This window comes from Ambystoma mexicanum, chromosome 12, assembly GCF_040938575.1.
Source record: "Ambystoma mexicanum isolate Mex_15411 chromosome 12, UKY_AmexF1_1, whole genome shotgun sequence".
Classification (NCBI taxonomy): domain Eukaryota; kingdom Metazoa; phylum Chordata; class Amphibia; order Caudata; family Ambystomatidae; genus Ambystoma; species Ambystoma mexicanum.
Genome location: NC_090936.1, coordinates 671,780,174 through 671,807,495, shown reverse-complemented (window position 1 = coordinate 671,807,495; position 27,322 = coordinate 671,780,174). Strand labels below are relative to the sequence as shown.

Genomic DNA, 27,322 nt, shown 5'->3' with positions numbered 1-27,322 from the left:
TTACTCTCCGCCCCTTACTCTTGCCGCTGGCTCCCACCCTGACACAGCCCTCTCTAACTTTCATCTCTCCTTTTCCAACACTCTTGACATCCCTGCCCCTGTCATTAGGGCGCGCATGAAGACTCCCAAAAAGTGCAATTCCTGGTACGACTGTGATCTGGCTGCCCTCAAACGCAAGTGTAGAGCAGCAGAACGGAAATGGGTGGCCTCGGGTGCACCCTCTGCCAAACTGGCCTGTCGCCTTCTCCAAAGGCAATATAGACTCTGCATCCAGTCCAAGAAGAGAGCCATATTCAAGCCTGCATCTCTGCGCCATCTAACAGTATGGCTGAACTTTTCAAAGTCTGCAAAGAATTGGCAAACCCTTCTGCAGCCTCATCTTCCACTGTGCCCACTGAGGCCCTTTGCTCAGCATTGGCAGCACATTTCACCAACAAACCCTTGGACATCCTTTCCTCTCTCACTCCTTTACCCACACATGCACCAACATCCTCTGAGTCCTCTTCGGCCTCTCACACTCTTCCCCCTCTCCCTTTTCCTGCCTTTTCCCCCATCACACCTGAGGTCACTAGGCTAGTCCAGTCTATGAAAGCCTCCTCCAAACAGGTGGAACCATGCCCCTACAAAACCATTAAGGACAACATTGACACTCTAGCTCCAGCCTTGGCAGACCTCTGCAACCTCTTTCGCCTCTGGAGTTTTCCCCTCCACTCTCAAACACTATATGGTGCGCCCACTACTCAAAAAACAATCTGCCGACCCTTCTATCCCAGTAAACTATCCCCCTATTTCTATCCCCCCTTTCCTGGGCAAATACTGGAGAAGTTGGTCATCTCTCAGCTTACTCCCCATACTAAATCTGTTGGTTGTCTTCACGATCATCAGTCTGGCTTCAGAGCATCCAGAAGCCCGGAAACTGCTCTCCTGAACACCCTTGAAGACCTGCTCTCAAATCTTGATTCTAACTCTCTTTCTGTCCTCATTCTCCTCGACCTCTCCTCTGCAGTCAACACGGTGAACCATAACACCCTGATAAATCATCTCCGGGATAACCTGGAAATCACTGATCAGACCCTGTCTTGGCTTACCTCCTTTCTCTCCGACCGTCCATCCCAGGTGGAACCTGGTCCCTTTCTCTCTATACCTCTCTCTACTTGCAGGGTCCCTCAGGGATCTAACCTAGCCTCTGGTTTTTAAAATGTCTACATGGCCGCCTTGGCCCACTTGATCTCTTCCTTCACTTCCAACTTTCAGTGATATGCCGACGACACGCAGCTCTCCTTCAAGCTACCCTCAACTTCTTCTTCCTCCTCGCTCATTCATGACTGTCTGTCTGCAATTCAGTCCTGGTGCACAGCTAACAACCTCTGCCTTAATGCCAGTAAGACAGAGATTGTCCTTATTGGGCACTCTGCTCCCATTTTTCCACTCACTCTGGCCAGACTCCTTTGGCCCAGCACCCTCACCCACTAGTGAGGCAAAATAACTGTGGGTCATCTTTGATTCCACTCTTTCTCCTCACACATCTCAGATATATCGAAAAAATCTCACTATCAGCTGCACCTCCTTAGATGTATCCTACATTTTCTCACTTTCTCCCAGACTCATTTCTCCAGAGCTCTGGTTCTCTCTAGACTTGACTAGTGTAACAGTCTCTTTCTCAATCCCCCCACTTCTACACTCAGACCTTTACAACTCATCCAGAACAGAACTGCAAGATTTATCCTTGGCCTCAAGTCCAGGAACCGCATCTCTCTGGCACTGAAATCCCTCCACTGGCTCGCTGTGGCTGCAAGGATCAAATACAAGACCCTCTGCATAGTACACAAGGCTTTCTGGGGCCGGGGCCTGCACTACTTACAACACACTCTTTCCAAATACACTCCCCCTAGAGCACTCCACTCATCCTCCTCCAACTCGCTGAGAGTGAGCCATTTTTTCAAACTGAGACTTGGGGTAGATCCTTATCCTCTGCAGGGGCCACCCTGTGGAACAGTCTCTGTGCCTCTCTCCGTCTCATGCTGGAACTCCTTATGTTCCGGAAACTCCTCAAGACCTTCCTCTTCTCCTCTCTACCGCTCCCCTGCTAACCTCTGCTTTCTAACACTACCGCCTCCTTCTGCTCAGCTTGCTGACTGGTCGCCTCGCTCATCACAGAACCTCACAGGTCCCAGGCACCTCACTAGTCCTTGCACTTGCCTCTGGGCCCCCGCACTACTTGCAGCACTACGCACTTCCCTAAAAGGCAACCTTCTGCACTCACCCGGCCCTCCTGGCCCAGGCGCAATGTCTCCTATCCTATCTGCTGGTCTGGCACTTGTATTGTCAGTTTGTCATGTCTGTTATGTCCCCCACACCCGTCCTACCCCCCAACTAAATGTTAACACACTATAATTAGTTTTTCTTTATAAATATACAATACAATAACAGCCAGCCTGTCGAATGATTTCTGCGACTAGTAATTACTCTTGCTACGTATTCTGTTCAAGTTGGGGATGATTGTGTATCTCCTCCCCTGCTCAATGATTTATTAGTGTGTAAATCTTTATTCAATAGTGCAGGATTATCGGCAAACAGAATATGTTCTGAGCTGGGCACCACCAGGGCAGGTCTGTGCAGAGTGTCAAGGGAGCAAGTGCATCACCAGCCTGGAGGAAGCTGGGCATATGCCTTTGTCCCGCATGCCCACCATGTGCCCATAGTAACTGTAGTTGTGCTCCTCCGCGACAGTAATCTCCTCACCTTTGGGTAGCCGGTGTTGGTCCCCAAATATATGGAGCCTGTGGATTTAACACAAAAAGAAAATTGTGCAAGTTCCCTTATGTGTAAAGGTCATTTGCTCTCACCTATCCACGTTAGAGCCTGAACATGCTTGTTCCAAATTGTATGGCAGCTGTCATTCATCTTTTTAACTACATTTCCGTCATACCCTATCAGCCGTTCCGCCCTCTTTTGCAACATTCCCCTCTCCCATCCCCCATCATGGAAAACTGACCCTCAATGCGCATTAATGGTCCCATGCAATACTGTGCCATGTGGCATTGTAACACTAATTTTACTGTGGGTTGTAAACAGTTGCTCCCTCCTTCTTACCCCCTTTGTCACATATTTTAAAATGTGTTGTGGCCCCTTCGTTCACCATTTTTGTAATGTAACGAATCCAATGATATCATTACTTGCTTTCCAGCGGTAACCTCTCCCCATGTGGACAGGGGGTAGCAGCCACTACCTGATTCTGACCCTGGGGGCAGCTATATGAGGGAGGATCACATGGGGCGAGGGGAGCATCCTCCTGAAGGGAGTGGTAGTATCAGAGGATGAGACATGGTATCCCCCTTTCTCCTTGCAGGATGAACCTCCCATTTGTAACACTCTAATGGCCTAATGTGATTCTTCCCCTTCTCCCTCAAAGGAGAGTGCTCTAATCTCTCTCCTTCCAATATACAGAATAACTTTCCAACACTGACTTGTCCTCAAAACCTTTTAGAAACATTCCTCCAATGTTTTCATGCAAGTTAGCTAAAAATGACTACTGTTCCCAGAAACACCTTGACACTGCGACGAAGAAGAGTGGAGGAATGCAGAGCAGGAGAAGCCTGAGCAGAGGCAACGCTCTAGTTGCTGGGAGCTGTAAGGGAGCCATGGTATCACAAGTATGACACTGATACAAGAGGTACAAGTTTTAAAACCTTTATTCAATTCTTGGGGTTTGGAAAAACTCCTCCTTTGCCCTATAGCTATGATGGGAGTAGTCTCTACCATCAAATAATAAGGAAAATACTGCCCTAGTCAGTCTATGTCAAATCAAAATGGCCTATACTAAAAAAAAACTAATGCCTGTCCTATCTCTTATACAAAAAGTGTGTAAAGGGGTATGTAAAGGAAAATCAGTGTTAGAACATAAAGGATCAAGGTGGATGAGTTAGCTCTCCTCACGATTGACAGCACGGAGTAAGGCAGCCCCCGTAGACAGGATGACGCACGCTGACTCAAGTTATAAAAAAAAAGGCAGTTCAAAACGTGGGTCGAGGTCCATCTGGCCTTCCACGTTAAAGTCACTTATTCTAGCTTTCCACAAGTTCTTTCACAGCGGAACAACCATTCACATAGGTCTCCCTCTGTCGAGCTTGGACCTCTGAAGCCATCAATAGTTTATGTAGATCTCCCTCTGCTGGGCTCGGACCTTGGAATCACAGCACTTGCAGGGGTTCCCTTCCCCAAGCTTTACTCACATTCCTTAGGGGTTCCCTTCCCCTAACTTATTTCACATTCCAGGTCTGCCTCAGTCGGGCTTGGACATGTCGAAGACTTTCAAATGTGTGAGGCTTTTACTATAGACTTCCGCAGGACCACTTTGACTTTCACTCCAGCTCTTTATTTGCCCCACTGTCTTAGTCTTGGTAGTTCCATACCACAAGCACAAAAGTTCAAAGAAATCTTTCTCTTAAAGCATTCACCTTTTCACTATCCCTTTCACCAGGGTTAATCTCGACCATTGCATTTCAGAGTTTTTTCACTTTGCCGCTTTATAACAAGACATCAAAACATTTTGTGGAGACTTTTGAGTGGGCTACTTCTTTTGCCGGACCACTCCGCTACTCTGTATCACAGTCTTCTTCTTTTATGCAATTTGGCTTTCCCCACATCTCTTTCATGGCTTCCCGGAGGCAACGACCACCTGCAGGGAACTTCAGGATTTTTCTACCCTTTGCTCTAGTACTTCGATCGGTCGTCCTGCTCCAGTGGGTTCGCCTTCGCCCCGGAAGATCTGCTTCTTCTCGTGTTCCACCTTGCTCAGAGTGTCTCTATGTTCCGCCTTTTATCGTCTGGGAAGAGGTAATGGGTATCATATGTAGGTGATTAAAGTCAAGTGCCTGGCTTTGCCTGACCTGATTAGCGGGACATGTCCAAGAAGTATGTAAGTGTTATCCTTTTTACCCTCAGTCGCCCTCTTCCTCGGCCCAGTGTTTGTGTTGAAAAGGGTGGGAGGGGGTTCGGACGTTGGCGAATCCTATAAAATAGGATGGGGTATGGGCACGGGAAAGGGGGGGAGGGAATACCTCATCTCACCATCGGTTGCCTCACCCTCACCGAAGGGCCCCCCACCCAGGTGATCCTCCCAACTTTTTTGCGTTTATTGAATGTCTTTCTCTGGTGCATTTTGTTTTCTGTTTGTGGTAGCCTTGCGTGAAGGTGGAAGCAACAGTGAGTTTCCTGGGGCACGTCGTGCTCCATGACTGGGTGACTCAGTACTGTGCCATCTGCTTGATACAGAGCGTGCCGGGCAGGAAGAGGGGTACTGCTTTTCCAAGGGTGACTGCGGGTGTACCTTTGGCCCTTCCTGTGCTGCTCCAGGTTTAAAGAATAACTAGCATAGTGCTGCTCTGGGTTTAAAGAATAACTAGTATAAACTGTGTACAGCGAGCAATTGTGCACTGAGGGATTCACTGCCTAAGAGTGCTGGTATATGTCCAGATTGAGGAGTGGGAAGCAGTGGGGTTTGAGCGGCTACTCTACCCGGTGCAATGCAAACATTTAACAATATACAGGAGGCCCAGTTGGGTAAGGAAGTGATGTCAGAATATGTGGGAGCTGTCTTAGAACTGGCAGTACGAAAAGAATATGCTGCAGAGGGAGGCCCTCAGGAGTCCTCACGGAAAACTCAGTACACGGGTTCAGGGGCTCCTCAGTTGGAGGCCCAGTTGGTCCCTATTACGACCGCAGTGGCTGCCCATATGGACAGTGAGATGGCTCTAAACGTGGTGAAGTGCTCTCGGCCGAGAGGCAGAGGAGACCTGCTTGGACTCAATAATCCTAGTGGAAGACCGAGGTCCCGGAGTGTTACTTTGCCCCAAAAGGAGTGATTAAAGGGGACTTGGAACGGCAGAAAATACTGATGTCTCCTGCGAGTGAGTGAGGGTTGCAAGTGGAGAACTCTGCTGTGTCCCGGGACCGAAGGGGAAAAAGCGAAATTCAAATCAAGGCACTGGTACATTCTAAAGCAACGCAAGTTCTGGCGCAAGTGATACAGATCCCAGGTCTGAAATTTCAGTAAAGCATGACATTTTTTTCTAAGGCTGGACACAAAATCGGTGTCAATAAAGAAATATGAGAACAAAACTATACCAGAGTCTGTGATGGGAGTGTCAGATCGAAGCTTTCTAGCAGCTCTGGCTGGTGTGGAGCGGGAATTCGTTTTACAAGCCTCAAACCCCGCCAGTGATTGACATCAGTGAAATTAAATCTTCAGAGTGATGTGGCTTAGACTTGGTAGGAGATCCAGCCTCCTTTCTGACTGAACATCTATCCTTCAATTCAGTTGATTTGGCTAACATACCTGGGAACCCAGTATTTGAAGGACTACATGAAACTCTAAAAGAAATGGATGATCGAGTGAAATTAACAGCTCCATTGATCTCCCACTGAATCTTGTCCCGAGTTACTTTGTTAGCTTGTATGAGAATAAAAAGGACCTAATGTCCGCCAATGTTTTACAGGCGAGCAAATTTAGGCTCATAAGTTCTTTGGAGTTAACACTGGGCAAACAGTCAAATAAGTATCTAGTTGCACAGTCTAACTTCTCAAAAGTATTGGAAGTTCTGAGTGGTAGAGTGGAAAACCTAACAAACATGGTGTGATCTTGGATCAATTTATTCTGGATAATACTAAGACTGGACTGAGGAAGGAGGGAAATTCAGGCCAAGTTGAACACCTGGATGAAATGGATTGAGAGAAACTGCATAGAGTGGATCCAGGCTCGAAAGTAGGTGGGGTTTAGGTTGACAGCATAGCCCCCCTCCCCCACCCCCCATTTAACAGTGAATCTGCTACCAGTGTGTAGGCCTTTGGGGCTTCACCAGGGTGAATCCGGAGGGAGCAGTACTAGTGTCTACCAGGGTCGCAGTGCCTCATACTGAGCAGATCGGGAAAGAAAAGAAAGGCTGGGAAGCGAAAGAATAGGTATATATCCAATAATCAGGGGATAAACATGAGGGTCGAGAAAGTACATGAGGCTTCTGGACTTAACTGATGACCTGAATATTGTGGAGGATCTAGGGCAGGATGGTGAGTCCCAGTCTCTGGAGGATGGAACTCAGAGACAGAAGGTGTAGTCACAGTACCAAGGTAAATAACGAGGAGGAGTGAGTCTGTGTGACATCCACACATTCAGATACATTAACACAAAGCCTGGCAAGGGAGAACCGAAAGAACCCCGTAAATATGAGTAAGGAAAAAGGGAAGAAAGGACGGCGGGGAGCAATTGAGAAAGTACAGCAGGTTGAGCGCGGGTCACCTACTTGGCAGAAGGTAACGCCTTTCACAAATGCAGGAACACAGGTTGATTGGAACCAGCTGAATCGAACTTCAGATTCTCAACCGGCGAACGGCGGAACTGCAGTGAACCGACTAGTGACGAGAATGCCGCTGATCTTCCATAGAGGAAAAAATAAACCAGTCCCAGTGAAGGGCGTAGAGGGACAGGTTTTGCCGGTCACGGCTCCTGAAGAGGCTCCTGTGCTAAAACAACAAAGCTCTGTAGTATATCAGCCCTACGTCAAGGTATTGCTACCAGAACAAAACCAGCTAGTAGCTATTCCGGGTCTGGGAGATGACTTAGAGGTAGTGAAGTCGAGAGAAACCTCGGGGGAAGAGTGGTTAATTTTCAGAATCTTTCTTTGCATGCCCGCACCTTTGGCTGGAACAGACTTAGAAAGGAGAGAGGGTCACCCTTAATAGACCATTCATTTTGAAACTGTTGAAGGATGTTCCAGAACTGTACCTTTTTTCTTTGCATTACATAGACTATTTTCATTTCCTCTATGATAAGACAACGGATATAGTGGAAATCTGCGTGCAATCATGCCTGGGCTTAAAGGCCCTGTTTGTCAGTAGGGGGGAAACTCGGGGAAAGGGGATTTAAACTATCTACTGTGAAACCGATGGAAAAAAGTGTGTTGAATCTGTGAAAGATTGGGGTAGGGGAGTGACGAGAAAAACGCAGGTCTCAGATGTATGGAGTTCACTGACTAAGGGAATCATCGAAGCAGGAGGTTCTAAAAGCAGGGTATTGGTCCTTGCTACCAAGTATCCTGACTGAAATCTTTCAAAGACTGGATGATCATGCTTTGCTTTAGTAAATAACGATTTACAACAAGGGGTTTTAGAGGTTTTATAAATGAAGGCACTAGAAATGAAATCGTTGGTGCATATTATTTAATTTTGCTGCAGGAAACTTGGTTGCAGGTTGATTTGAAGTTAGCTGGATTTACAGTTATTGACCAGCCTGCTATTAGAGGGAAGGTGGTGGGTCAGCTGTCAGGTGGCCATATCATTGCATCACGTAACTCCAAGATAACGTTGATGATTAAAATGTCTGGCTCACAGTATGGTATCTTGGCAACAACCTTGGGCTTTCCCGAACAGTACCCTTAGTAGTAATGTAGTGATTCATTTGTACTTTAATCCCTCCTGTGCCACACTGGATCTTTTTTTTAGAATCAATTGTGGAGATACTGGCTCATGCTGTTAGTTTGAGTGAACCAAAAGGTATACTAGTTGCGGGTGATCTGAACGGTCAGTCTCTTAACGTAATGCAAAATAAGAAGTCTTTCAATCTTGGAGGGGAAAATGGTAAGAAACGGTGTACGTTTCTGGAGGATTGGGACCTCCTGATCTGCAATGGGAGCGTGAATGGCAGCCTTCATGAAGGGCAGACGTGGGTGGGTTCTCGGGCTAAATCAGTAATTGACTATATCATTGTATCTAGAGACCTGTTTCTGTAATGCTCAACCTTAAGAAGTCACCACAACATGCTATTTAGCAGGATGGTGGGGCGGGGGGAATTAGGAGTGAAGGCTAGACACTCTGACGTGCTGGTAAACGAAGGAGGTAATCGATTAGTCAGGTTTGGGAGAAATGGCAGAGAACTGAATAGTAAGTTAAAAGAACTGGTGGTTTGTACCCCCAATGAACAGCTATCAGAGATTTGTCTGCCTGAGCGTTTCACTTCCCTCTTGTGGGACGTAGATAAACCTCTCACAGAAGAGCCAAAAGCTAAATCTAGCAATACATATCTTTTTCATGAAGCGACTTGGCTCCGGAAAAAAGATTTTAGAAAAAATCTGAGTGTCCTGTATGACCTTGATATGACCACCTTCCAGACGGAAAGGAAGTCTATGGTAGCTGTATATCAAAATTGGTATAAGGCAAATAGAGCAGTAATAGCAAAGAGACAAGCCATTAGGCAAACAGGGTTCGTCAAGCAAGTTGGGACATCAACAAATCTATTTATCCCAAACCTACTGAAGCATGAAACAATAAAAACAGAAACCCAGATGTACGCTGCGTTCACCGACTTACATCTTGCTTTCGATAAAATTAATTGAAAGATGTTATGGGATAAGTTGATGAAATGGGGTTGTCCAAGCAACATCATTGAACCCATAAAGCTTCTCTATTCTAACACCGAAGTTCAGATTCGTCTGAGTAAGACTGGCCTGGTAACACACCCAATAAACACATGGCACGGGTTGAAACAAGGCTGTCCGTTCGCTTTGAAGAATCAGTGACTTCTGTATTAACAAATCCACCGAAATTGAATTCAACACCAGTTGCATCAATTCTTTACGCTGATGACATTGTCATTTTTGCTAAAACACCTAGAGGACATCAAACAGCACTGAATAATATAGAGTATATGGATACCAACGAACTGGAAATAAATGTTAAAAAGAAAAACAGTCATGACTTTAGCCTGTGCCATGGGTTTAAGAGCGAAAATCCCAGCTTTGTTTCTGAACATCGAAAAAAATCCAGTTCAAACCATCAAGTACCTGGGGGTTTGGATTAATAAATCCGAAGTGGAACAACCCTGGTCAGACCATCTGAAAACCAAAGCAAGAACATTAGCACGGCAAGGCCTGATACTACATAAAAAATTGGGGAAATTCTCTTTGAAACCCATCATCCTGTTCTACAAACAGAAAGTGACACCAATTCTGACATACGGTAGCGAGGCTATGATCAACCTACACCCAGATATTTGGGACAAACTAGAACACATTTTCTGGACAAAGGTGTTATCCCTTCCGAATTATGTTCAAGCTTTGCATATTAGATTCGAACTAGGTCTGCAATCCCTGAATTCCTCAGTAAGATGGAAACAACTCGACCTGCTCAGGAAAGTACTTAACACCAACCTGATTCCAGCTTGGGTCATCCTGTGAACCAGTCCTGGTAACATTAATGCTAGAGCACTGATTAGATGGAAAGACCACATCAGTGCCCAACGAGTTGCAAGTGACATATCCATGGACACCCTGCTCAATAGACCCCAACGAGCAAAAGTCCAAATTGCAAGACTGGACTGGATAACAACACAAAATGAAATAAAAAGGTATAAACTAACGTTGAATTGTACAGGTGATGACAGAGCTTTGAACAAACTGCCACCTTATCTTAACTCTTCCCAGACCATATGATCCGTGATCTATTTCTGCAACTTAGACTAAACATTCTTCTGACCCAGGAAGTCCTTGGAATTCAAACACGATTCAGCAACAACACACAATCCACGATTCGCATACAGAACTGCAGATTCTGCACAGAATTGGAAACCATCGAAACTCTCTACCATCTCTTGATGGAGTGCACCGTACTTGCAGATAAGCGCTTCGCAATCGCTCACCTATATTTGAAGGCACTAAAACTCTGGATCCGGAAGAACGCTGGTCGCTCATTCTTACTGGCAACAACAAAAAGATAACTGCCTTTATTCGTTTTTGGTTGGACCTTGAGTCACAACTATTGACATAAGCTATATATTCCCTATTTTTCTTTTTTTTTTCTTCTTTCTCTTCTTCTTCCTGTTTTCTTTCTTTTCACCCGACTTAATGAATCTTAGTATTGTACAAATGTAAGGTTTAAAAACATAAACCATATACATTTTAATTAAAAAAAAAAAAACAATAGAGCCCTGAAATTGTAAAGAGAGAGCAAACCGATTTTGGAAACACTGATCTCTAAAAACGCTTGCAATTTTTGGTCGATAGTGAATGGAAATAGGGTGTTGCAAGTGTCCTGCCAAAGCAACTGTGTGTGTCAGAAGATCTGTGAACGAACCACTACAGATGGCTTTTTGGTAGAAGTACCAATGAAGTACCGGGCCCAGCGTTAGAGGCCCCTTAGGCGAAATGTGTGTCTTGAGACATGGTAGCTAAACTAATTTAAAAAGCATTGGGTTTGAGGGTGGCATGGCCCAATGGGCTCTCTAATGCTATCCTGAAGGCTGAGGCGGATGCTTGGTCAGTGATCCTATTTTCCCTTTCTGAGAATGTCCTGGAAAACAGTGTCGGAGCTGGAAATCTGCTGTGATAATCCCTATTTTCAAGAAGGGCGATCAAGCGGATCCTAATAACTAACTGCCCGATTGCCCTTCTTGATGCTTATAGCAAGATCTTTGATGGAGTGGTGTTGCTGGAATTCGAGTCCTGGCTGAAGAGTGGTGGGCTACTGGGTAGAGCTCCAATTGGCTTTAGAAAAGGCCTTTACACTACTATGAATGGATTGGTAGTGAATATGCTAAGAGATCAGGCATGAGAAGCTAGTACCCCACCATTGTACACTGCAATGATTGATCTGAGCAAGGCTTTTGACATGACAAATGGAAGTCTCCTTTGGGCTAAGTTAAAGACATGGGGCATACCTGCGGGGCTTCTGGTGATTCTGATACATTTACACGAGAATACCACGATCCAAGGTAGACTGTATAATCAGGGACATATTATTCAGCCAATATGTACGGAGAGGGGAGTGAGGCAGGGGTGCATGCTTGCTCCCAGCCTTTTCATTCTCTATATGGTTGACATGGGTAAGGATCTGAATAAGCATGGATTTGCTAGCCCCAAAATTGGCAGGTGTAAAATCAGCTGGGTGGACTATGCAGACGATGTGCTGTTGCTTGACTTTGCTCCCAAAGAAATACTGCAACTGTTGGGGACCATGAGTAGATATGCAGCCAAAAGCGAACTAGTGATAAGCCCGCTAAAACCAGCGTACTAGGGTTTGGAACAAGAAAAAAGAAGGGGGTGGGGATGAGATGGTCACTGGAATCCCAAAACATTGACCGAGTGGAGGAATCCATCTACTTGAGATTTAGATCAACAGCTTTCCCTAATAAGAAACGGGTAGAGGTCAACCTGATAACTAAGATCGTTCAGCTGGCCGCCAGATGAAAATATAAGGAGTACTCTCTGTAGATTCTCGATAATCCCACTGCTGAAGTTTTACAAGTGTCAGGTAATCCCAACCCTGGCATACGGCAAGGATGTGAAATCTCAGGCTTGTGATGTGGATTGGGATCTTCTAGAGGGTAGGCTCTGGAATAAAGTTCTGGGCCTTCCCTCTTCTCTTCCCACGATAACCCTTTGGTATGAGTTAGGACTCTACTCTCTTAGGGCTAGTATGGAGTGGAGAGTATTGCAACTGTTTAGGATGATACAATTACCAAGGGCTGATTCTCTTTATTTGGACATTCTAATAGAAGAAGAGACAAACCAACCTTTTCTTGAGAGGTTTTACTCGAAAAGTGAAGTATATTTTGGCGGACATCCCAAGCAAAGTGGAGGACCTGATCCAACAAACTAAAAGGCTTTTTATATGAAAGAGACTGGATCAGGACTATTGATGGAATGCAACCATCAAAATTGCATTGGAGCTTTTCTTGGTTGGATAAATCAAGTGTGGCTCTGCCCAAGTACCTAATAACATTTCTAGATAGTCAAGGTAGATGGGCTCTCTTAAGGTTTCAGTTAAATGTTCTCCACACTGGAGAAATCTTGGCAGGCAGAACTATAACATATTAATAATAAAATAAAATAAAAACCACTCTTTCAACTAACCTAACATAGTAGATAACAGGCTTGAATTGATAGAGTGCAAGCAATTACGTTCTAATCCCTGCAGCCTTAAAAACGTCCTTATGTTGTATTGGAGCCAAAATGGAGGACAAAATGGCAGTGAAGGGGTGTAGTTTGGCCAGTGTCTGTGGAAGGGCTGGAATCTGAAGGTGCAGAGTCTGGCAAAGGTGGAGTACAGTTGGGGCAGGGGACGCATGCACTTGGTTGGGCTTCGGGGAGAAGAAAGCCTAAATACGCCACTGGTCATATGGGTGACCTGCAAATGCATAAGGGGCACACTTTTGTCATTTGCCTGTGCACCTTATTGCCTAGAAGCTAACCTGGTAGTCAGCTATATTTCTTCAGTAATTCCCACTTCAATTCCCCCAAATGAGGCACCGCGACTGCGAAGCAAAACAAGAACAGAATCCAATGGTTTTCCTTGCACAGCTCCTTCGCTGTGCAGACTTCTGCTTGTACTCGCTTAGGATTTACATGCTGCCTTGTACTTGACCTGTACAGTTATGGTTGTCAATTGTCTCTTGCTATGCTCTCTAAATTCATTGTGATTCTTTCTGTGCTCGCTTTAGGGGTTCAGGACTGCTTTGGCGCTGATTGGCTTATACCAGAGCTTTTCTAATCTGCTGGAACACGAGTCTTTTGATACAGTTCTCTTCTATCAGATAGCCATGTGTTTTAATGGAAAAAGGGACCAGCAGGTATAGTATTACCTCTTTTCTCCTATGCTGCCTATTTGTTTTAGATGTACTGCAGGACTGTTTTTGTATAATACCTGTCATTGTATTTCTTTGTTTTTAGTTTAAAACATTGTGCTGCAGATGTTTTGCTCAAATGACGTACGATGAAGATTTAAAGAACAAGTTGTTGGAGAAAGCGTGTGCCGAGAACAATATCATTGTGGCAGAAAGTTTAGTATTGTTGGGAGCAGATGTCAATAAGAAAACAAATACAAAATCCTTGATTTATCAGGTAAATTAATGCATCGGTACGTGGTCCTAATGAAAAGGTGTGCATTTACTGAAAATGTCCCACGGTATTGCTTTTGTTTTTCCCATTCATCCTCCTAACCACATGTACTAGTGTTCTTTTGACCCATCCTTGAAGGTGAAACGTGGGCCTTATTGCTGGGGTAAGCATTCCAGTGAGGATTTTGATAGAGCCGCTTCTGGTCTTTGTGGAGTAGGGGCTGTCGGGCAGCATTTCCCACTGAACACAGTGCAAGTCACATCTTCAGATAAAGAAGGCAGGCACATCTCTTTGGGATAAATGTTTTTGTGTGCTCTAGAACTGAAAGGGTGAAGAGCGAAGCTGGACATTTTGGTGCAGCCCTTTATGCGCAGAGTGTTTTGATGTGGTGCATTTGCCCCCTTTTGGCCTGCCCTCTTGGCCACACTATCAGCGTGGGATGTTATAGGGAGGTCCTTGGGCACACGGGCAGTCCCGATCAGAGCAGGGGGCACCCAGCAGTTTCTCCAACGGCCGTGGTCACACGGCATACAACGGTTGCCGGGGGCATCCAGGCTCACCTTGACTGTGATCACACAGCTGGACATTGACCTGGGGGCACCCAGGTTGCACCCACAGATAGGGGGTCACCCCAAACCGAAATCAGCCTGCCGGGCCTTGGTCACACAGCATCCACTTGCATGCAATAATCAGGCACAGAGACAGAGTTTCCACGCAGGGAGTCTTCTGCTGTACTTCCACACTTGCCGGTTCAAGCTCCTTATATTGAGAGCATGTCATGACATGACATCTTAAAGGCATAGTCTAGTAAAAATTTGTATTGTCCCTACGGGTCGGCCATGTTTTTTTAAGCCTAAGTGGCTCGATTTTAGAAAACTTTCCTAGGGACCTTACCCGAGTTTTCGTCCATTAAACGCACGCGAAAACAAGCACCAGGGAGCCGCCATTTTCTGATAATCCTATCTTTTCCCCCATCGCCCTGGCTGACCTGCTTTTGCGGCACTAAATCAATTCCCCCGCCCCTGAGCCTGACATTATCAAAACATTCATATTCCCCGCCTCTCTCCGTGACGTTACTGTGCTGCGTAGGCAAACGCGCCCAGTCGTCTTCTGCGCGACTCCACACAGAACACGGAAACCAACACAGATCAACTCACAACACAGCGCGCCACAATTCGGAATATGAAACTGTACTTTAAAATGAAACGGCAACACGATACATTTGGTAAAGTACATTTATTTGACATTCAATGTTTAGAGAATATTCAGCAATTGCCATATGAACTCCGAAAGCCATTTATTTTCTTTTATCTGTATCCGCAATAACTGTTCCGTTTCATCTTGAGTCACACGCTGTTCCTTTATGTACACAGGGTGTTCATTTTCGTAAAAAGAATCACTTTGGAAGCACGGTGAACCGCAAGGCTGTTCCATCAACTAGGCACTAGTCCAGCCTAAAGGTTGATATGTTGCTTCTAGCCAATAGTACAGCGTAAGGGCATGTGGGCCCTTGGCGATCGTCCCATAATATGGTGATCGTGCTCCAGTTGTTGACACGAAGCTGCAGGTGTCTGCTGAAGAATCCATCCGCCGGTGTCTCAAACAGATGGCAGTGGCAGAATGGGATCAAATACCTGTTATGAAAACAAAAAAATTATAATTAGTCTCGCTAGCCGAACTTCATTAATATTACTAATTTTATTTATTACGGCCGATCAGAAACTATTTGCTTGCAAGGATAGTTCAATGGAGTATGTTTGTCTCTAAAATCAATGCGAAAAGTAACGAGATAAATCGAGGCAAACACACAATGATAAACGACAGTTAGTCTACATGCGTGAGGAATGATATGATATATGATATGGCATTTGTAACGCGCCTATACTCAAGTGTTTCTAGGCGTGACGAGGCAGGTGGGGAACAAGTGCAGGCAGACAATGATCCTACTAGGCCAGGTGTCTTTCTGATCGCGCATGGGGAAGGGCTGTACATGGTTAGTTGAATACAAATTAAATAATAGGGCCAGCTGGTGGCAAGTGCAAGGTAAATGCTGGGAGAAGGGGCTGAAGGATACAGAGACAGTCCCGTAGTGCAGGTAGGCAGTGCAGGAAACAGTGGATGGGCCAAGGACCGAGATCGGTGAGACCAGTGGACCTGCATGCCCATGTGCCCACTATGAACACGTTTTACTTGCTTTTCCTAGCTCTTCATTCATTTATTCATGCATCCACTCATTAAATCTTCATTCCGGTATAAAAGCGTGTAAAGATTTACTTACATTATATTTGAAATTTCCATTGTGTCTCTTCGTAATGCAGTCTGTAAAACGGACCGTGCTCGTGACAACGATTTTTCGTATACTGAACTAAAATGAAACTCGGTCTAGTTTCTGAATTTTCTGCCTTATCGTCTCTTACGTTATTGCGCACTCCCTTCAAATGTAGTTCTTTCGGCATGGTCCCTGTCTCAAGGTCAAAAAACAATAGACCCTTATACTTCCAGTGCGACTTGTGGGCCTCATCTGGGCGCTGACCTTCGCATTCTTTATTTGCAACATCACGTAGTATAGGCATCTGTGAGAACTTGAAGTTTAGAATCCGTCTATGTAGTGCGCCTCAATGTGCATATGCGAACTGGCTTCTCTCCCAAATGCCACGGCCCGCTTGGCTGGCGCGTTCTAAGTGCCCCAATTTTGTCCCCGTTTTCTGCGAGCTTTGCAGCCCAAATTGAGACATTTAATTTTTTGCGGAAGGTCAGGGAAAGTATAAAGTACCACAGGAGTTGAGTTAAAAGTGAGATTTATTGTTTGTTTGTTTTATTATTTGCAATACGCAAGCCTCCCCTCCGTTAACAGTGTGCAGCATTTACATTTACATGAGATGAGACATGAGAAAAATATATACATACACATATGTGAGGTGAATATAGAGAATTCAAAGATGACACCCAGCTCGTTCGCCACCCATAATGGTGAAGGTAGGGATTAGGTTTACAGGTACACTGTACAATAACATTTATTTACAAAAAGACAATCGTATTGCAATTATTTAAACCGGGATTTGTACTTCACAATCAGCTGTGCTTCGGGTGGGCATGGCACAGTCGCAATGTTCGGTGGCAATGGATCACTGCTCTGCACAGAAACGTCCAAAATTCCAGATCTGTGCTTCTCTAACACAGCAACAATAAGGCCTTTCACAAAGTCAAACTGCATTTCATCATAGACTGGTTTGATCACCCATTGCTTACTTCGTTTTGAAAACACCTTAGTGTAGCAAGGCATCCTTACTTTACCCCTAGTCCTAGATTGTTCACGTCCGACATTGCTGTTACGGGCCAAGACCACTAGTAGAGTGCGATGTTTCATGCCCCGAAAGCTAAAATGCAAGCGCTTTGGCCTGTACTTTAGGCACATATTGTGGAACACCTCCAAATCTCCTGTGTGACAGAATTCTGTCAGTCCTCTCAAATCTCTTGATAGAGTTTTGTCGAAAACAATCTTCTCAATGGCTTCGTGTGTCGGTGAAGATGGAATCAACCACTTCTTCTTCCGTGCCTCCTCTGGGGACAAAGGGCCATGTTCACATTGGTGGAAATGTTCATTTGCTGTCCAGAGGTGAACGTTGGTACAGTAGTGCATCAGTGACCGCCATTTTTCAAGTAGTATTTCCACTGACCCCTCACAAATTTTTGAGCTCCACCAAAGATGGTTGGTAGAATGTGACCACTGCAAAATACTTTCAAAACCTTTTTTTTTCCCTGCAGCCGAGATTTTCTTATTGATTGATTTAGCAAGATGCCATACGTCAAATTGATGTTTAATATGTGGGAACTGCTCTCTCATTGTCTTGGCAATTCATACGTGTCTATCCGTGGCTTTGAGGTCGATGTGCATTCCCCTTGATTGTAGATATTCCACTGATTTTATAAATCCTAGTTTCTCCATGGCCACTGACGATGTACATTGTGTTACCTGCACGACCACCAAACTCACAATTTTCTTACTATCCATGTCCGGAAAGTGGTAGGTGCAGTACTTGGCAGAAAATCCAGGGCTGTCGCACTGTCCATCGCCGGCTAGCCTGGATCGTTTGCCTTCGAATGTACTTGCTAGAGACAATTGTTCAATTTTCCAAGCATCACTAATGGCCGGAAACAGATAATCATGTTGGTATATGTAGTACAGCGCTTTAGAAATGAAATGGAGTCCCACAAACTGAAAGAAAGCCTCTAACTTTCTAAAACTGGAGCCACTAAAAAGTGATGCAGCTGCACACAGTAGATTGCCTGCTGGTAGTTTCCCCAGCATCGGTTGTGCAGACCATGAGAACCTATGATTTAATCTACAGGCGGCATTAATTTTGATGTTACTGCCTTTTATTTGACGAGTCACATTAATCAATGGCTTCCCACATACTTTCCCTCTAATGGAATGCACACATTTCAGCATACTTATAATTTCCATCAAACAACTGTCGAATACAATGTATTTGCTCTCTTTCATTAGACTGTCATCCTGCGTCAACGTTTTTTCAGCCTGTGACGTTGTGGAGATTTCAACACATTGGAAAGTAATATCGCTGATATCAAGTTCTGATGCGTCTATAGATGCTGCGGCTGGTTCATTCTCTGTCATTTCGACATCTATTACTTCAACATTGATGGGAGAACACGACAATGTCGACAGGTTTTTTGGTGGCAAATTTTTGGCGGGTGTAGATTGTGTAAATTGATCTGCAACTACTTCAGAGCTATCTTCAATACATTCAATAACATCTTCTTGTGGTGGTGCGGTCGCACTGTAGCTATGGTCCAATGCAACTTTGCTGTAGTCTCCAAACACAGTTAATTCATGTTCTGGCCATTGGACATGAGCATCTCGAGCCTGAACACGCCTCGCCTCAATTAATAGTCCCTCCATAGTGTACACGGTCTGGCAAGCCACATCTCTCATTCGTTTCACTGTCTGTGTGTATAGTTCTGACACCCACAGGTAACTGGAGGAGAGATTGGAAAAGGGATGTTCAGTTTAAACACAAGATGGAGTGTAGTAGAATTGACTGGAAAAAAACATAAAATAGTCCCCAGCACAAACATTTTTTTAAAGTTATGAACTGTTTGTAACTAACCTTTTTTTGTTTTTTTTTCTTTGCAACATTTTTGACTCAACCTTCAACATCTGCACGCTGTAGCTCCGATTCGTTTCCGCATGTCCTCCCTTCCTCTTGCGCTGCAGCGACTATATTTTCTGTATCCGCATAGACAGCACGGAATGAGGCTCCATCGTCTCCCTGAAACATAGTACTTTCATTACTATGTATCAAAATATTGTTAGCATAAAACACACGTGAGGACGAACACACAGATACATCTCAATAGCCAAACACGATTTAAACATTGTGTGCAACAATCAAAGGACAAGTATTCGACCAGTGATGATCTATTTCGATGGAACTGTCAGTATCCATACCTCTGGCTCTGCATGGACTGCCATGAATGGTTGTATTGGAGAGGAGGCATCCGCATCTCCCTGAAACACAGTACTTGCATTAGTATGCTTTTCAATATTGGAAACACAACACACACTTGGGGTCGACGGCACAGGTACATATAAAGAGATAACCGCAAATTATGCATTATCCAAAAGAATCCAGCAAAATCTAAATATGATCACATTTCATCCACTTATTTCTCCGATTCCTTTACATCTGCATAATCTAAATTGGATGTTGTGATTGTAGTGGAAGCTTCGTCGGCTCCCTGAAACACAGCACTTGCGTTAATAGGGAAGAAACTATAGCAAATGGAATCACGTTATATGATCACGCATGATGGAGCTGTCATTATCCATACCTCGTGCTGCTGAAGAATATCTATGGATGTTGCAAATGTAGTGCGCACTTCCGAAAGCTGTTGCGCCGATTCGTATACGCATGGTCCCGCTTCCACTTCCCCTGGAATTACTTCAATGTCAGGCTCTGCATCAAGTGCAGGGGTTGACGCTCCATCAACTGCCTGAAACATAGTACTTGCATTAGTGAGGATTACAATAGTGAAAACACAACGCACACCTGGGGTCGACAGCACAGGTACATATCAACGGCTAACCACGAATGAAACCTTGTGTAGAACAATCAAACGACAAGAATTCCAGCTCTGATGATGATGCTCAATGGAGCTGTCAGTATCCATACCTCCTGCTGTTGAAGAACATCTAGAAATGTTGTAGATGTGGCGGACGCTTCAGCATCTCCCTGAAAGACAGTACTTGCCTTAGTATGGATAACACTAATTATAACCAAAAACAAACACCAGTGGACGATAACTAAGGTGTATATCAATTGGAAAGCACGAACCAAACATTCGGTAAACTGATTACATGATAAAATAAAAATATTACTTGACATGCATAAAACAGGTCTGTAGCGGATTAGCCTAGAAAGATTACCTGATACGTGCTAGAAGTGGTTGATAACTGCGACCACGTCAAGGATGTAGAATGTTCTTGCTTCAGATTCAAGGGATAGTCAAGAAGTTGTAAAGGTAAATTAATGATTGATAATGAAATGCCAATATTAAAAATAGCCATGTAAGGCGACAGAATACTTGTAAAATGCTCAATACAGCACAGTTCCCTGTTCCCATATATATACATTGCGTTTGTGGGTTATGAAATCGAAAAAGAATATATTGGTAAATGTCATTATTCAAAAAACTATACAATCATATCAATATCTATCATTCTCTTATTCGATCAACAGTTTTCGGGAATACATTTTTTCATGCATTGTAGTGCCTTCAGATTTCGCATGGGTCTTCGAAGGGCAACTGCTAATCGAACAGGCAGGCATTGTTGATAAATCTGAAAAGTGAATATCGACATTATTATACAATCTTCAAGAATAAAGATTTGATACAAAAGTAAATGAATCATACAATGATCAATGCAAGGTTTGTTTTGGTCGCAGGAACTATACCAGTTCATTATGTGCGACTTAGTATTTGCCTAAATTGCAGAAATGTATAAATGATGTGACTAAAAACTGAACATGTGACTCATCCCTTGGATGTTCTGTATTGCACGAGAAGGAAACATGCTTACATCATAGACTGGACCCCCAAAGGATGCAATTCGATGACAATTGACACAGATGAAAATAAATAGATCTATTGATAGCATAGCAATGGAAATTCAAGTCAATAGCAATGAGACCAATGAACATAGCACTATTGGGTACTCTACTCGCAAATAGATAGAAATTTAAAAATCTGCGAAATATGACCAGGATACATGGCCTTACCTTGACCAACAAACAGTTGGATTCAGCAAGCAGAGCAGTATGTTGCGGGAGAATAGGTGGATGGCCACAGGTAGCGCACTGATGGGTATGCTTGAAGCGGTCACAGAAGTTCACGGATAGCACGACGACAAGCAGATTAGCATAGATCTCAGTGGTTCCCAGGTAGCACATTCAGGAGTTGACTTGCAAAGCACAAAGATGTTCTCATGAGACATATCGAGTGGTTTTTAAAGTATTAGCAACTGGGGTGTGTTTGTGAATGAATGACGTATGTATGTAGTGGTATTAGGGGGGCGGCCTGCTTGAAGGGGAGGCCTGCATGGAGACACGGGGTCTGAGGAAACCATGTGAACAATGGCCCCTTGGCGTGGGACACCTTTTGAAGTGTACATGTAGTTTGGCACCTTGGCCGTTTGCGCCCGTCACAGCCCCCCATGCCAGCACGCATCCACCGGCGCGAACCGCCTTTGATACAGGGGGGGTGGGATGGATGGGCCTGGGGTGTGCAGATAAGGCACAGGAAGACTGCTGAATGGAGACACACTTATGTGGATTGCAGGGGGGCGGCCTGCCTGAGGGGAGGCCTGCCTGGAGACACGGGGTCTGAGGAGACCATGTGAACAATGGCCCCTTGGCGTGGGACACCTTTTGAAGTATACATGTAGTTTGGCACCTTGGCCTTTCGCGCCCCTGACAGCCCCCCATGCCAGCGCTCATCCACTGGCGCGAACCGCGCTATAGTATATCGCCTTTATATCAATGATAGTATATCGTTGCTTATCAATAACAAATGCCACATACCGGAGATTCTTGTGAGCACAGACCCACACTTCAACCGGTGTATTATAGTGGTCAAGACCCTAAGGCCTGTATAATCCAATGGTAATTGTTAGTATAGATATATGTGTGACTTTTATAGAGACATAACCTACTGAAAGACTTTGAACAAGTGTTATTTAGTGTATGCATTATCGAGAATATGTTATGTTAGCTTAGATAGATAGTGACCACCCTGCTTCACAGCGACCAGACCTTCACCCATTCGGAGCACAGATGTCTGATGTCCATCCTTGAATGGAGACACACTTGATTCATTTAAAAAATCGAAACAAACGTTGTTAAAATATATGTGGTTTTTTATTTTGTATCTTATTTTCATGACACAAAAATATAAGACTTTAAAGATTATACAGGTCAGGTTGCAGCACAGCGAGAGAAAATCCCCTGTACTGACCGCTGTCACTTGGGAACGTTTCTCTAATGGCACGAACGGCACAGGCGGGTATCACTCTTCGAACGCGGTGTCCAAGCCTCCCGTGGAGCCACCATGTAAAGGAACGATAGGCCACCAGCCTGTACCACCTGTGAAAAGGAATGAAACAAACTGTTTTTAAATGACCAAGATAAGTTTAATAAACGTTTGTTGTCAATGACGATTCTTGTAACTAATGGCATTCTGCACGGACAAATGCTATCTAGACAATGCACACTATTGAACGACTTACATGCGTTACAATGATATGTAGATGTCATTTTGGATATAGTAGAAGAACATGAAATAGGAGTGGCATGACAAGCAGAGTATACTTACTCATTACTCTGATTATGAGGACGAACAGTTGCGCGAAGTTTGTGCATAAGCACCATCATTATTCTGAACACGGCCCATGTGAGGCAGGCTGCCCTGAAGTCTGGCAGCTCGGTGATGCATTGCCGCCATGGATCGCCTTCCGAAATGTAGGCCAGGCATCCCGAGTTTTCTCGGCAGCAGCAGTTCTCGTCCTCAGTTGGCATTAGCTCGCACCGATTGCATGTGCACCAGGTGGAGACGCCGTCCATTCAACTAGGCCCAGGCTCTTCATCTGTTGATTCGTCCTGCCAACTGCCGTCCGAATCCCCATCGTTTTCGCGTGCTTCCCTTTCCAGTAGTTCCTCCTCGGTATACTCGGGCTCGTACATGTAGGGCATTATTGTAGCCATTGTGTGGTAAACAGGGTAAAGTAATTTACCGAGATGGTACAGGTGTTCACACGGGCTACAAGCGGCGAAGGTAGCTGACCAGAGCACTGAAACGAGTCACAGAATACTCTAAGTAACACAGAGAGAGGAATGGAATCGAAAATCTGCTGCTGTGTGTTGTGAAACGGTCTGTTTATACTTATTGAAGAAAGAGGCGTCCTGCCATTTCCATGGCGAAACGTCATTAGCTGAAGCGCAGCGAATGTTGACACGAGACGTGCTTTGGCGTTGGGAAATGGGCGGTACGAGTCTGCTGATGACAGGCTCAGGGGCGGGGGAATTGATTTAGTGCCGCAAAAGCAGGTCAGCCAGGGCGATGGGGGAAAAGATAGGATTATTAGAAAATGGTGGCTCCCTGGTGCTTGTTTTCGCGTGCGTTTAATGGACGAAAACTCGGGTAAGGTCCATAGGAAAGTTTTCTAAAATCGAGCCACTTAGGCTTAAAAAAACATGGCCGACCCGTAGGGACAATATACATTTTTACTACACCATGCCTTTAAAGGAAGCAACACCACACTCATCCTTTTTCATAACAAAGAAAACAACCATAAACATCAGACTAGTGAACTAACATTACCACTGTGTATGCATTGCAGTCCGGGCACCCATTAGTCCTATCCTTAACTGGTGATCATAGTTCCCTGGATCAAACACTTAGCTCCGTGGAGTCTTACTCCAGCCCTTCCCTGATTCCTGGTTCCACTCCTGACCATCTTACTAAGCACAAAATAGGAAGAAAACGCCCTCGTCCTCTTGCCATACGTGCCCTCTTCCTTCTGGTGGCGCCAGCTGAGCCACAGATGTTATGGGCAGTCACCTTCCAGCTCTTTGATGGGTATACTCCCTTGAGGTGGTGACTGGTGATGGGACTAACAGGGTGGCCATTGATGTAGCCCAACAGACCCTCGCAAGTTGGTCAGCCTTTCCACCGCCCCCACACATGTCCTTTAACCAGGCACTCACGTGCATGCAGCAGTTCCCATCCACACTGTGGGCAGAGTGAGGCACCTCCTATGCCAGCATCATTCCGAGGCCACTCCCCGTTCCTGAAGGCCTTGCTTCCCTGCACTTTTCCTACTGCGCAGACTTCCTCCAGCGCCACCCTCTGCATGGACATGTTCATGGTAGACCTTACTTCTGCAAGTTCATGGGACGGGCCCATCTCCAGGATCCTCGCCAGTGTTTTACCAGCCTCTTTGAGGACTTTGAGAAAACTGAGGGTATCCTCACACCTACTCCCCTTGGATACTCTTCTCAGTTGGCCATGGAAAGGCCATTGCTTTTGGATCCTATTAGGCAGAATTATATGCAGTACCCTTTGGGTTCACTACACACAATTAAGACTACAAATGACAGTACAATTTCACCTTTGGTACAAGCCTGTACTACACAGTTATAGTGGTAGCAGTAGCGGAGCAGCCAGACTTATCTCAAGAGTAAGTGAGCAGTACAAATAGTTACACAAAGGACTGCAATTACTATGGTTCAGGCAAACACTGACTCAAGGTCTCCAAATAAAAGAATATATATTTATTTACTCAACAGTTGTATATCATTTCACTATTCTAAGCAGGTTAAGAATCACAATCATAAATACACCACGCCACTTCCCTTAAATTCCAGACAAGTTAAGCTCACAAAACAAAGTGGGAGCAAAATGGCACTCCAGCAATTTAAAAGGGAGGGAAAGTCAAAGTTATTAGAAATTAGGCACAACCAACAGGTAAGTACTCAGGGCAATTGAACAAGAGAAACTACAGTGAGGAGGTCACCTAGGAAAGGCTTGGGGCCAAAATCAATGGGGAAAAAATCTTTTGCTCAAGATCACACAGTTCAGGGTAGTTTGCGGTAAAGTTTGTGGCACAGATTCCGGACGAGGTTGGTTGGTAGAAAAGTTAGTTCAAAGAGAAGAAAAGGACAAGCCCTCGGATTGGCAAAAGATTTTAAGCACTTTCACCGCGGTTGAACGAAACGCACAACCGGATTTGCACAGTACCTTAAAACAGAGAGGGAGCTGTAGCTGCGGCGGACGTTCCTGGTGGTTCCTGCAGGCTCACGGTTTCTGAAGCGACTGTCGGACTGACACGAAGTAGGAAGACTGGAGGGTCATGTGCCACCCAGGGAAGAAGCCAGCAGCAAAGCCAAACAACTAATAAAACATGCTCTTCTTAAAACCCAAGCAGGGTCCGACCTTCCTGGCTATCTGGCCCACTGTAGCTCTGTACAGCGAATTAGACCAGAGGGGTCCTGGCTTGCAGTTTGGGCAAACTGGTTGGTCCCACCAGCTCAAGGGAAGAAGTTTCCTGGAGGATCTTCTCTGTCTTCGGATTCGGAGATTCGGACCTGCAGCAGGGCTTCACCAGGCAGTTCAGTCGTGGTAGGGTCCTCTTCTTCCAGTGCCTCGTTGGTTCTTGCGTTCCAGTGGCGACTCTCCCTTTCCAATCCCAGAGACCTGCTTTTTATGCAGTTTTCCCCATTCATACAGCCTGGCTGTCAATCACACAGCAGGGTGACTGACCAGGCAAGGTCAGTCCCCTTAGCCAATCAGACAAGAGTGCAACTTGGGTTACCAGGGGAGCCCGTGGCAGAGGTCCGAAGATCCCTCCCTCACATCCTGCCTACCTAGATTATCAGGTGCCTTAAGGAGGGCTTATGTGCAGAAGCCTGCCAAAAGACGGCAAACAAAGGAATCATCCCCGGTTTGGCGTGCAGAGAATAACACGAGAAAGACTTTAACAAAAAGAAATGGCGAAAAAACCCAGCCGGAGCAAAAATAAAATGTATTTGGTCAAGCGGGTTTATGTTCGAGGCTAAGATAATAGCCTATAATAATACCACGTTTATTTACTATAATCGCGGTAAGAAAGTTAGGGTAGTTACCACTGCCACCAGCCAAGTCTTAATTAATATTAAGGGAGTGAAACAAGGCTCCAAGAGGCGCAAACAAAAAGGTATAATAATTGACCCTTTCCAATACTTCATGTAAGATGGGGTGTACTTGGTCTGTGGTTTAAAGAGAATACATAAAGTTAATGGCAACTTTACATGTTTCTGGGGGACAGTAGTCAGCCCGAGAAAAATGGAGTCAGTGGGAAGTCTAAAAGACAACCCTGTGTCACTGCACTGAAGGTGCTGTGCAACACACAAAAAAAGTGCTGCTCATGGAGTAGATGAGGCTCCAGAGCCCAAGAGCACACAAAATGGTAAAAACACACATGGCAAAACACATGCAAGAGTGGGAAAAAGGTTCTCACTCTTACCAGGTGAAAACAATAAATCCTAGAAATCCAGCAAAGCTGCTGAGGGACTCAATAGTAAGGGAAATTAGCCATTTATGAGAATTCTCCCTAACAGATCCTCACCCTGGGGCTGGAGATGCGAGGGTGGATCACCTGGGTGGAGGGTCCTTGGGCTTTGGGGCGAGGATATTTGCAGGCGAGACATATCCTCCCTTTTCTTTGTGAGAACCAACCTTACCCTCCCCCTCCCTTTTATAGGCTGTTGTAAAACATTTCTACTCATTTTTCCTCATTCAGACCATTATAGTACTGGGATGAGAAAGAGACTAAGAGTAATGACAACTAACGGGTCATTTCACCACTCTGGTACTGAGATGAGGAGGCTGCCGCCTTAGGACTGCTGTAAGGGTCAGGTATGTCCCTATAACTATGGTCAGGCAAGTGAAACCAAGTGTTCACATCTGAAACGAGTTAAATGGTTACAGGTGTGTAAAGAGTCAGAAGCAGCAAAGAAGGGAACCAGTTGGTCCAGAGAGTGCGGCCATCAGAGGTCGAGCGGGCAGAGTATGGGCCGGTGAAATGTACTCCAACAGCAGAGAAGCCAGGAAGACACCAAGGCCATTGCGGGCCACAAGAGGGTCTGGAGTTTTGTGAAGCCTGTTGCCTTGTGTTTCTCTTTGGGAGTGGGGAATAGAGACACTGCTGACCGCTGCAGGAACAACTGGTGCGGGTGAGCACTGCCCACTGGAGCTCCTCAGGAGTGAGAGAGGAGAAAGCGAGAACCCAGAAGTGAGACCATTGACCCCGGAGAAGCAGCCGCACACTGGTGAGCGACAGGGAAGGTTCACTCAGCCCGGTGCGTTGCAGGGGCATGGTGTGG

At 45.2% G+C, this 27,322-nt stretch overlaps 1 protein-coding gene across 1 annotated transcript in view; it reads left to right on the top strand.

Moving 5' to 3' along the window:
- The window catches only part of LRRK2 (leucine rich repeat kinase 2), a 2,398,611-nt gene that overhangs the window by 704,356 nt on the left and 1,666,933 nt on the right, over positions 1-27,322 (top strand). Inside the window, exons 17-18 of the mRNA XM_069629211.1 lie at positions 13,487-13,615; positions 13,716-13,886. Coding sequence (XP_069485312.1) covers positions 13,487-13,615; positions 13,716-13,886 — 300 coding nt within the window. The remainder of the gene's footprint in view (positions 1-13,486; positions 13,616-13,715; positions 13,887-27,322) is intronic.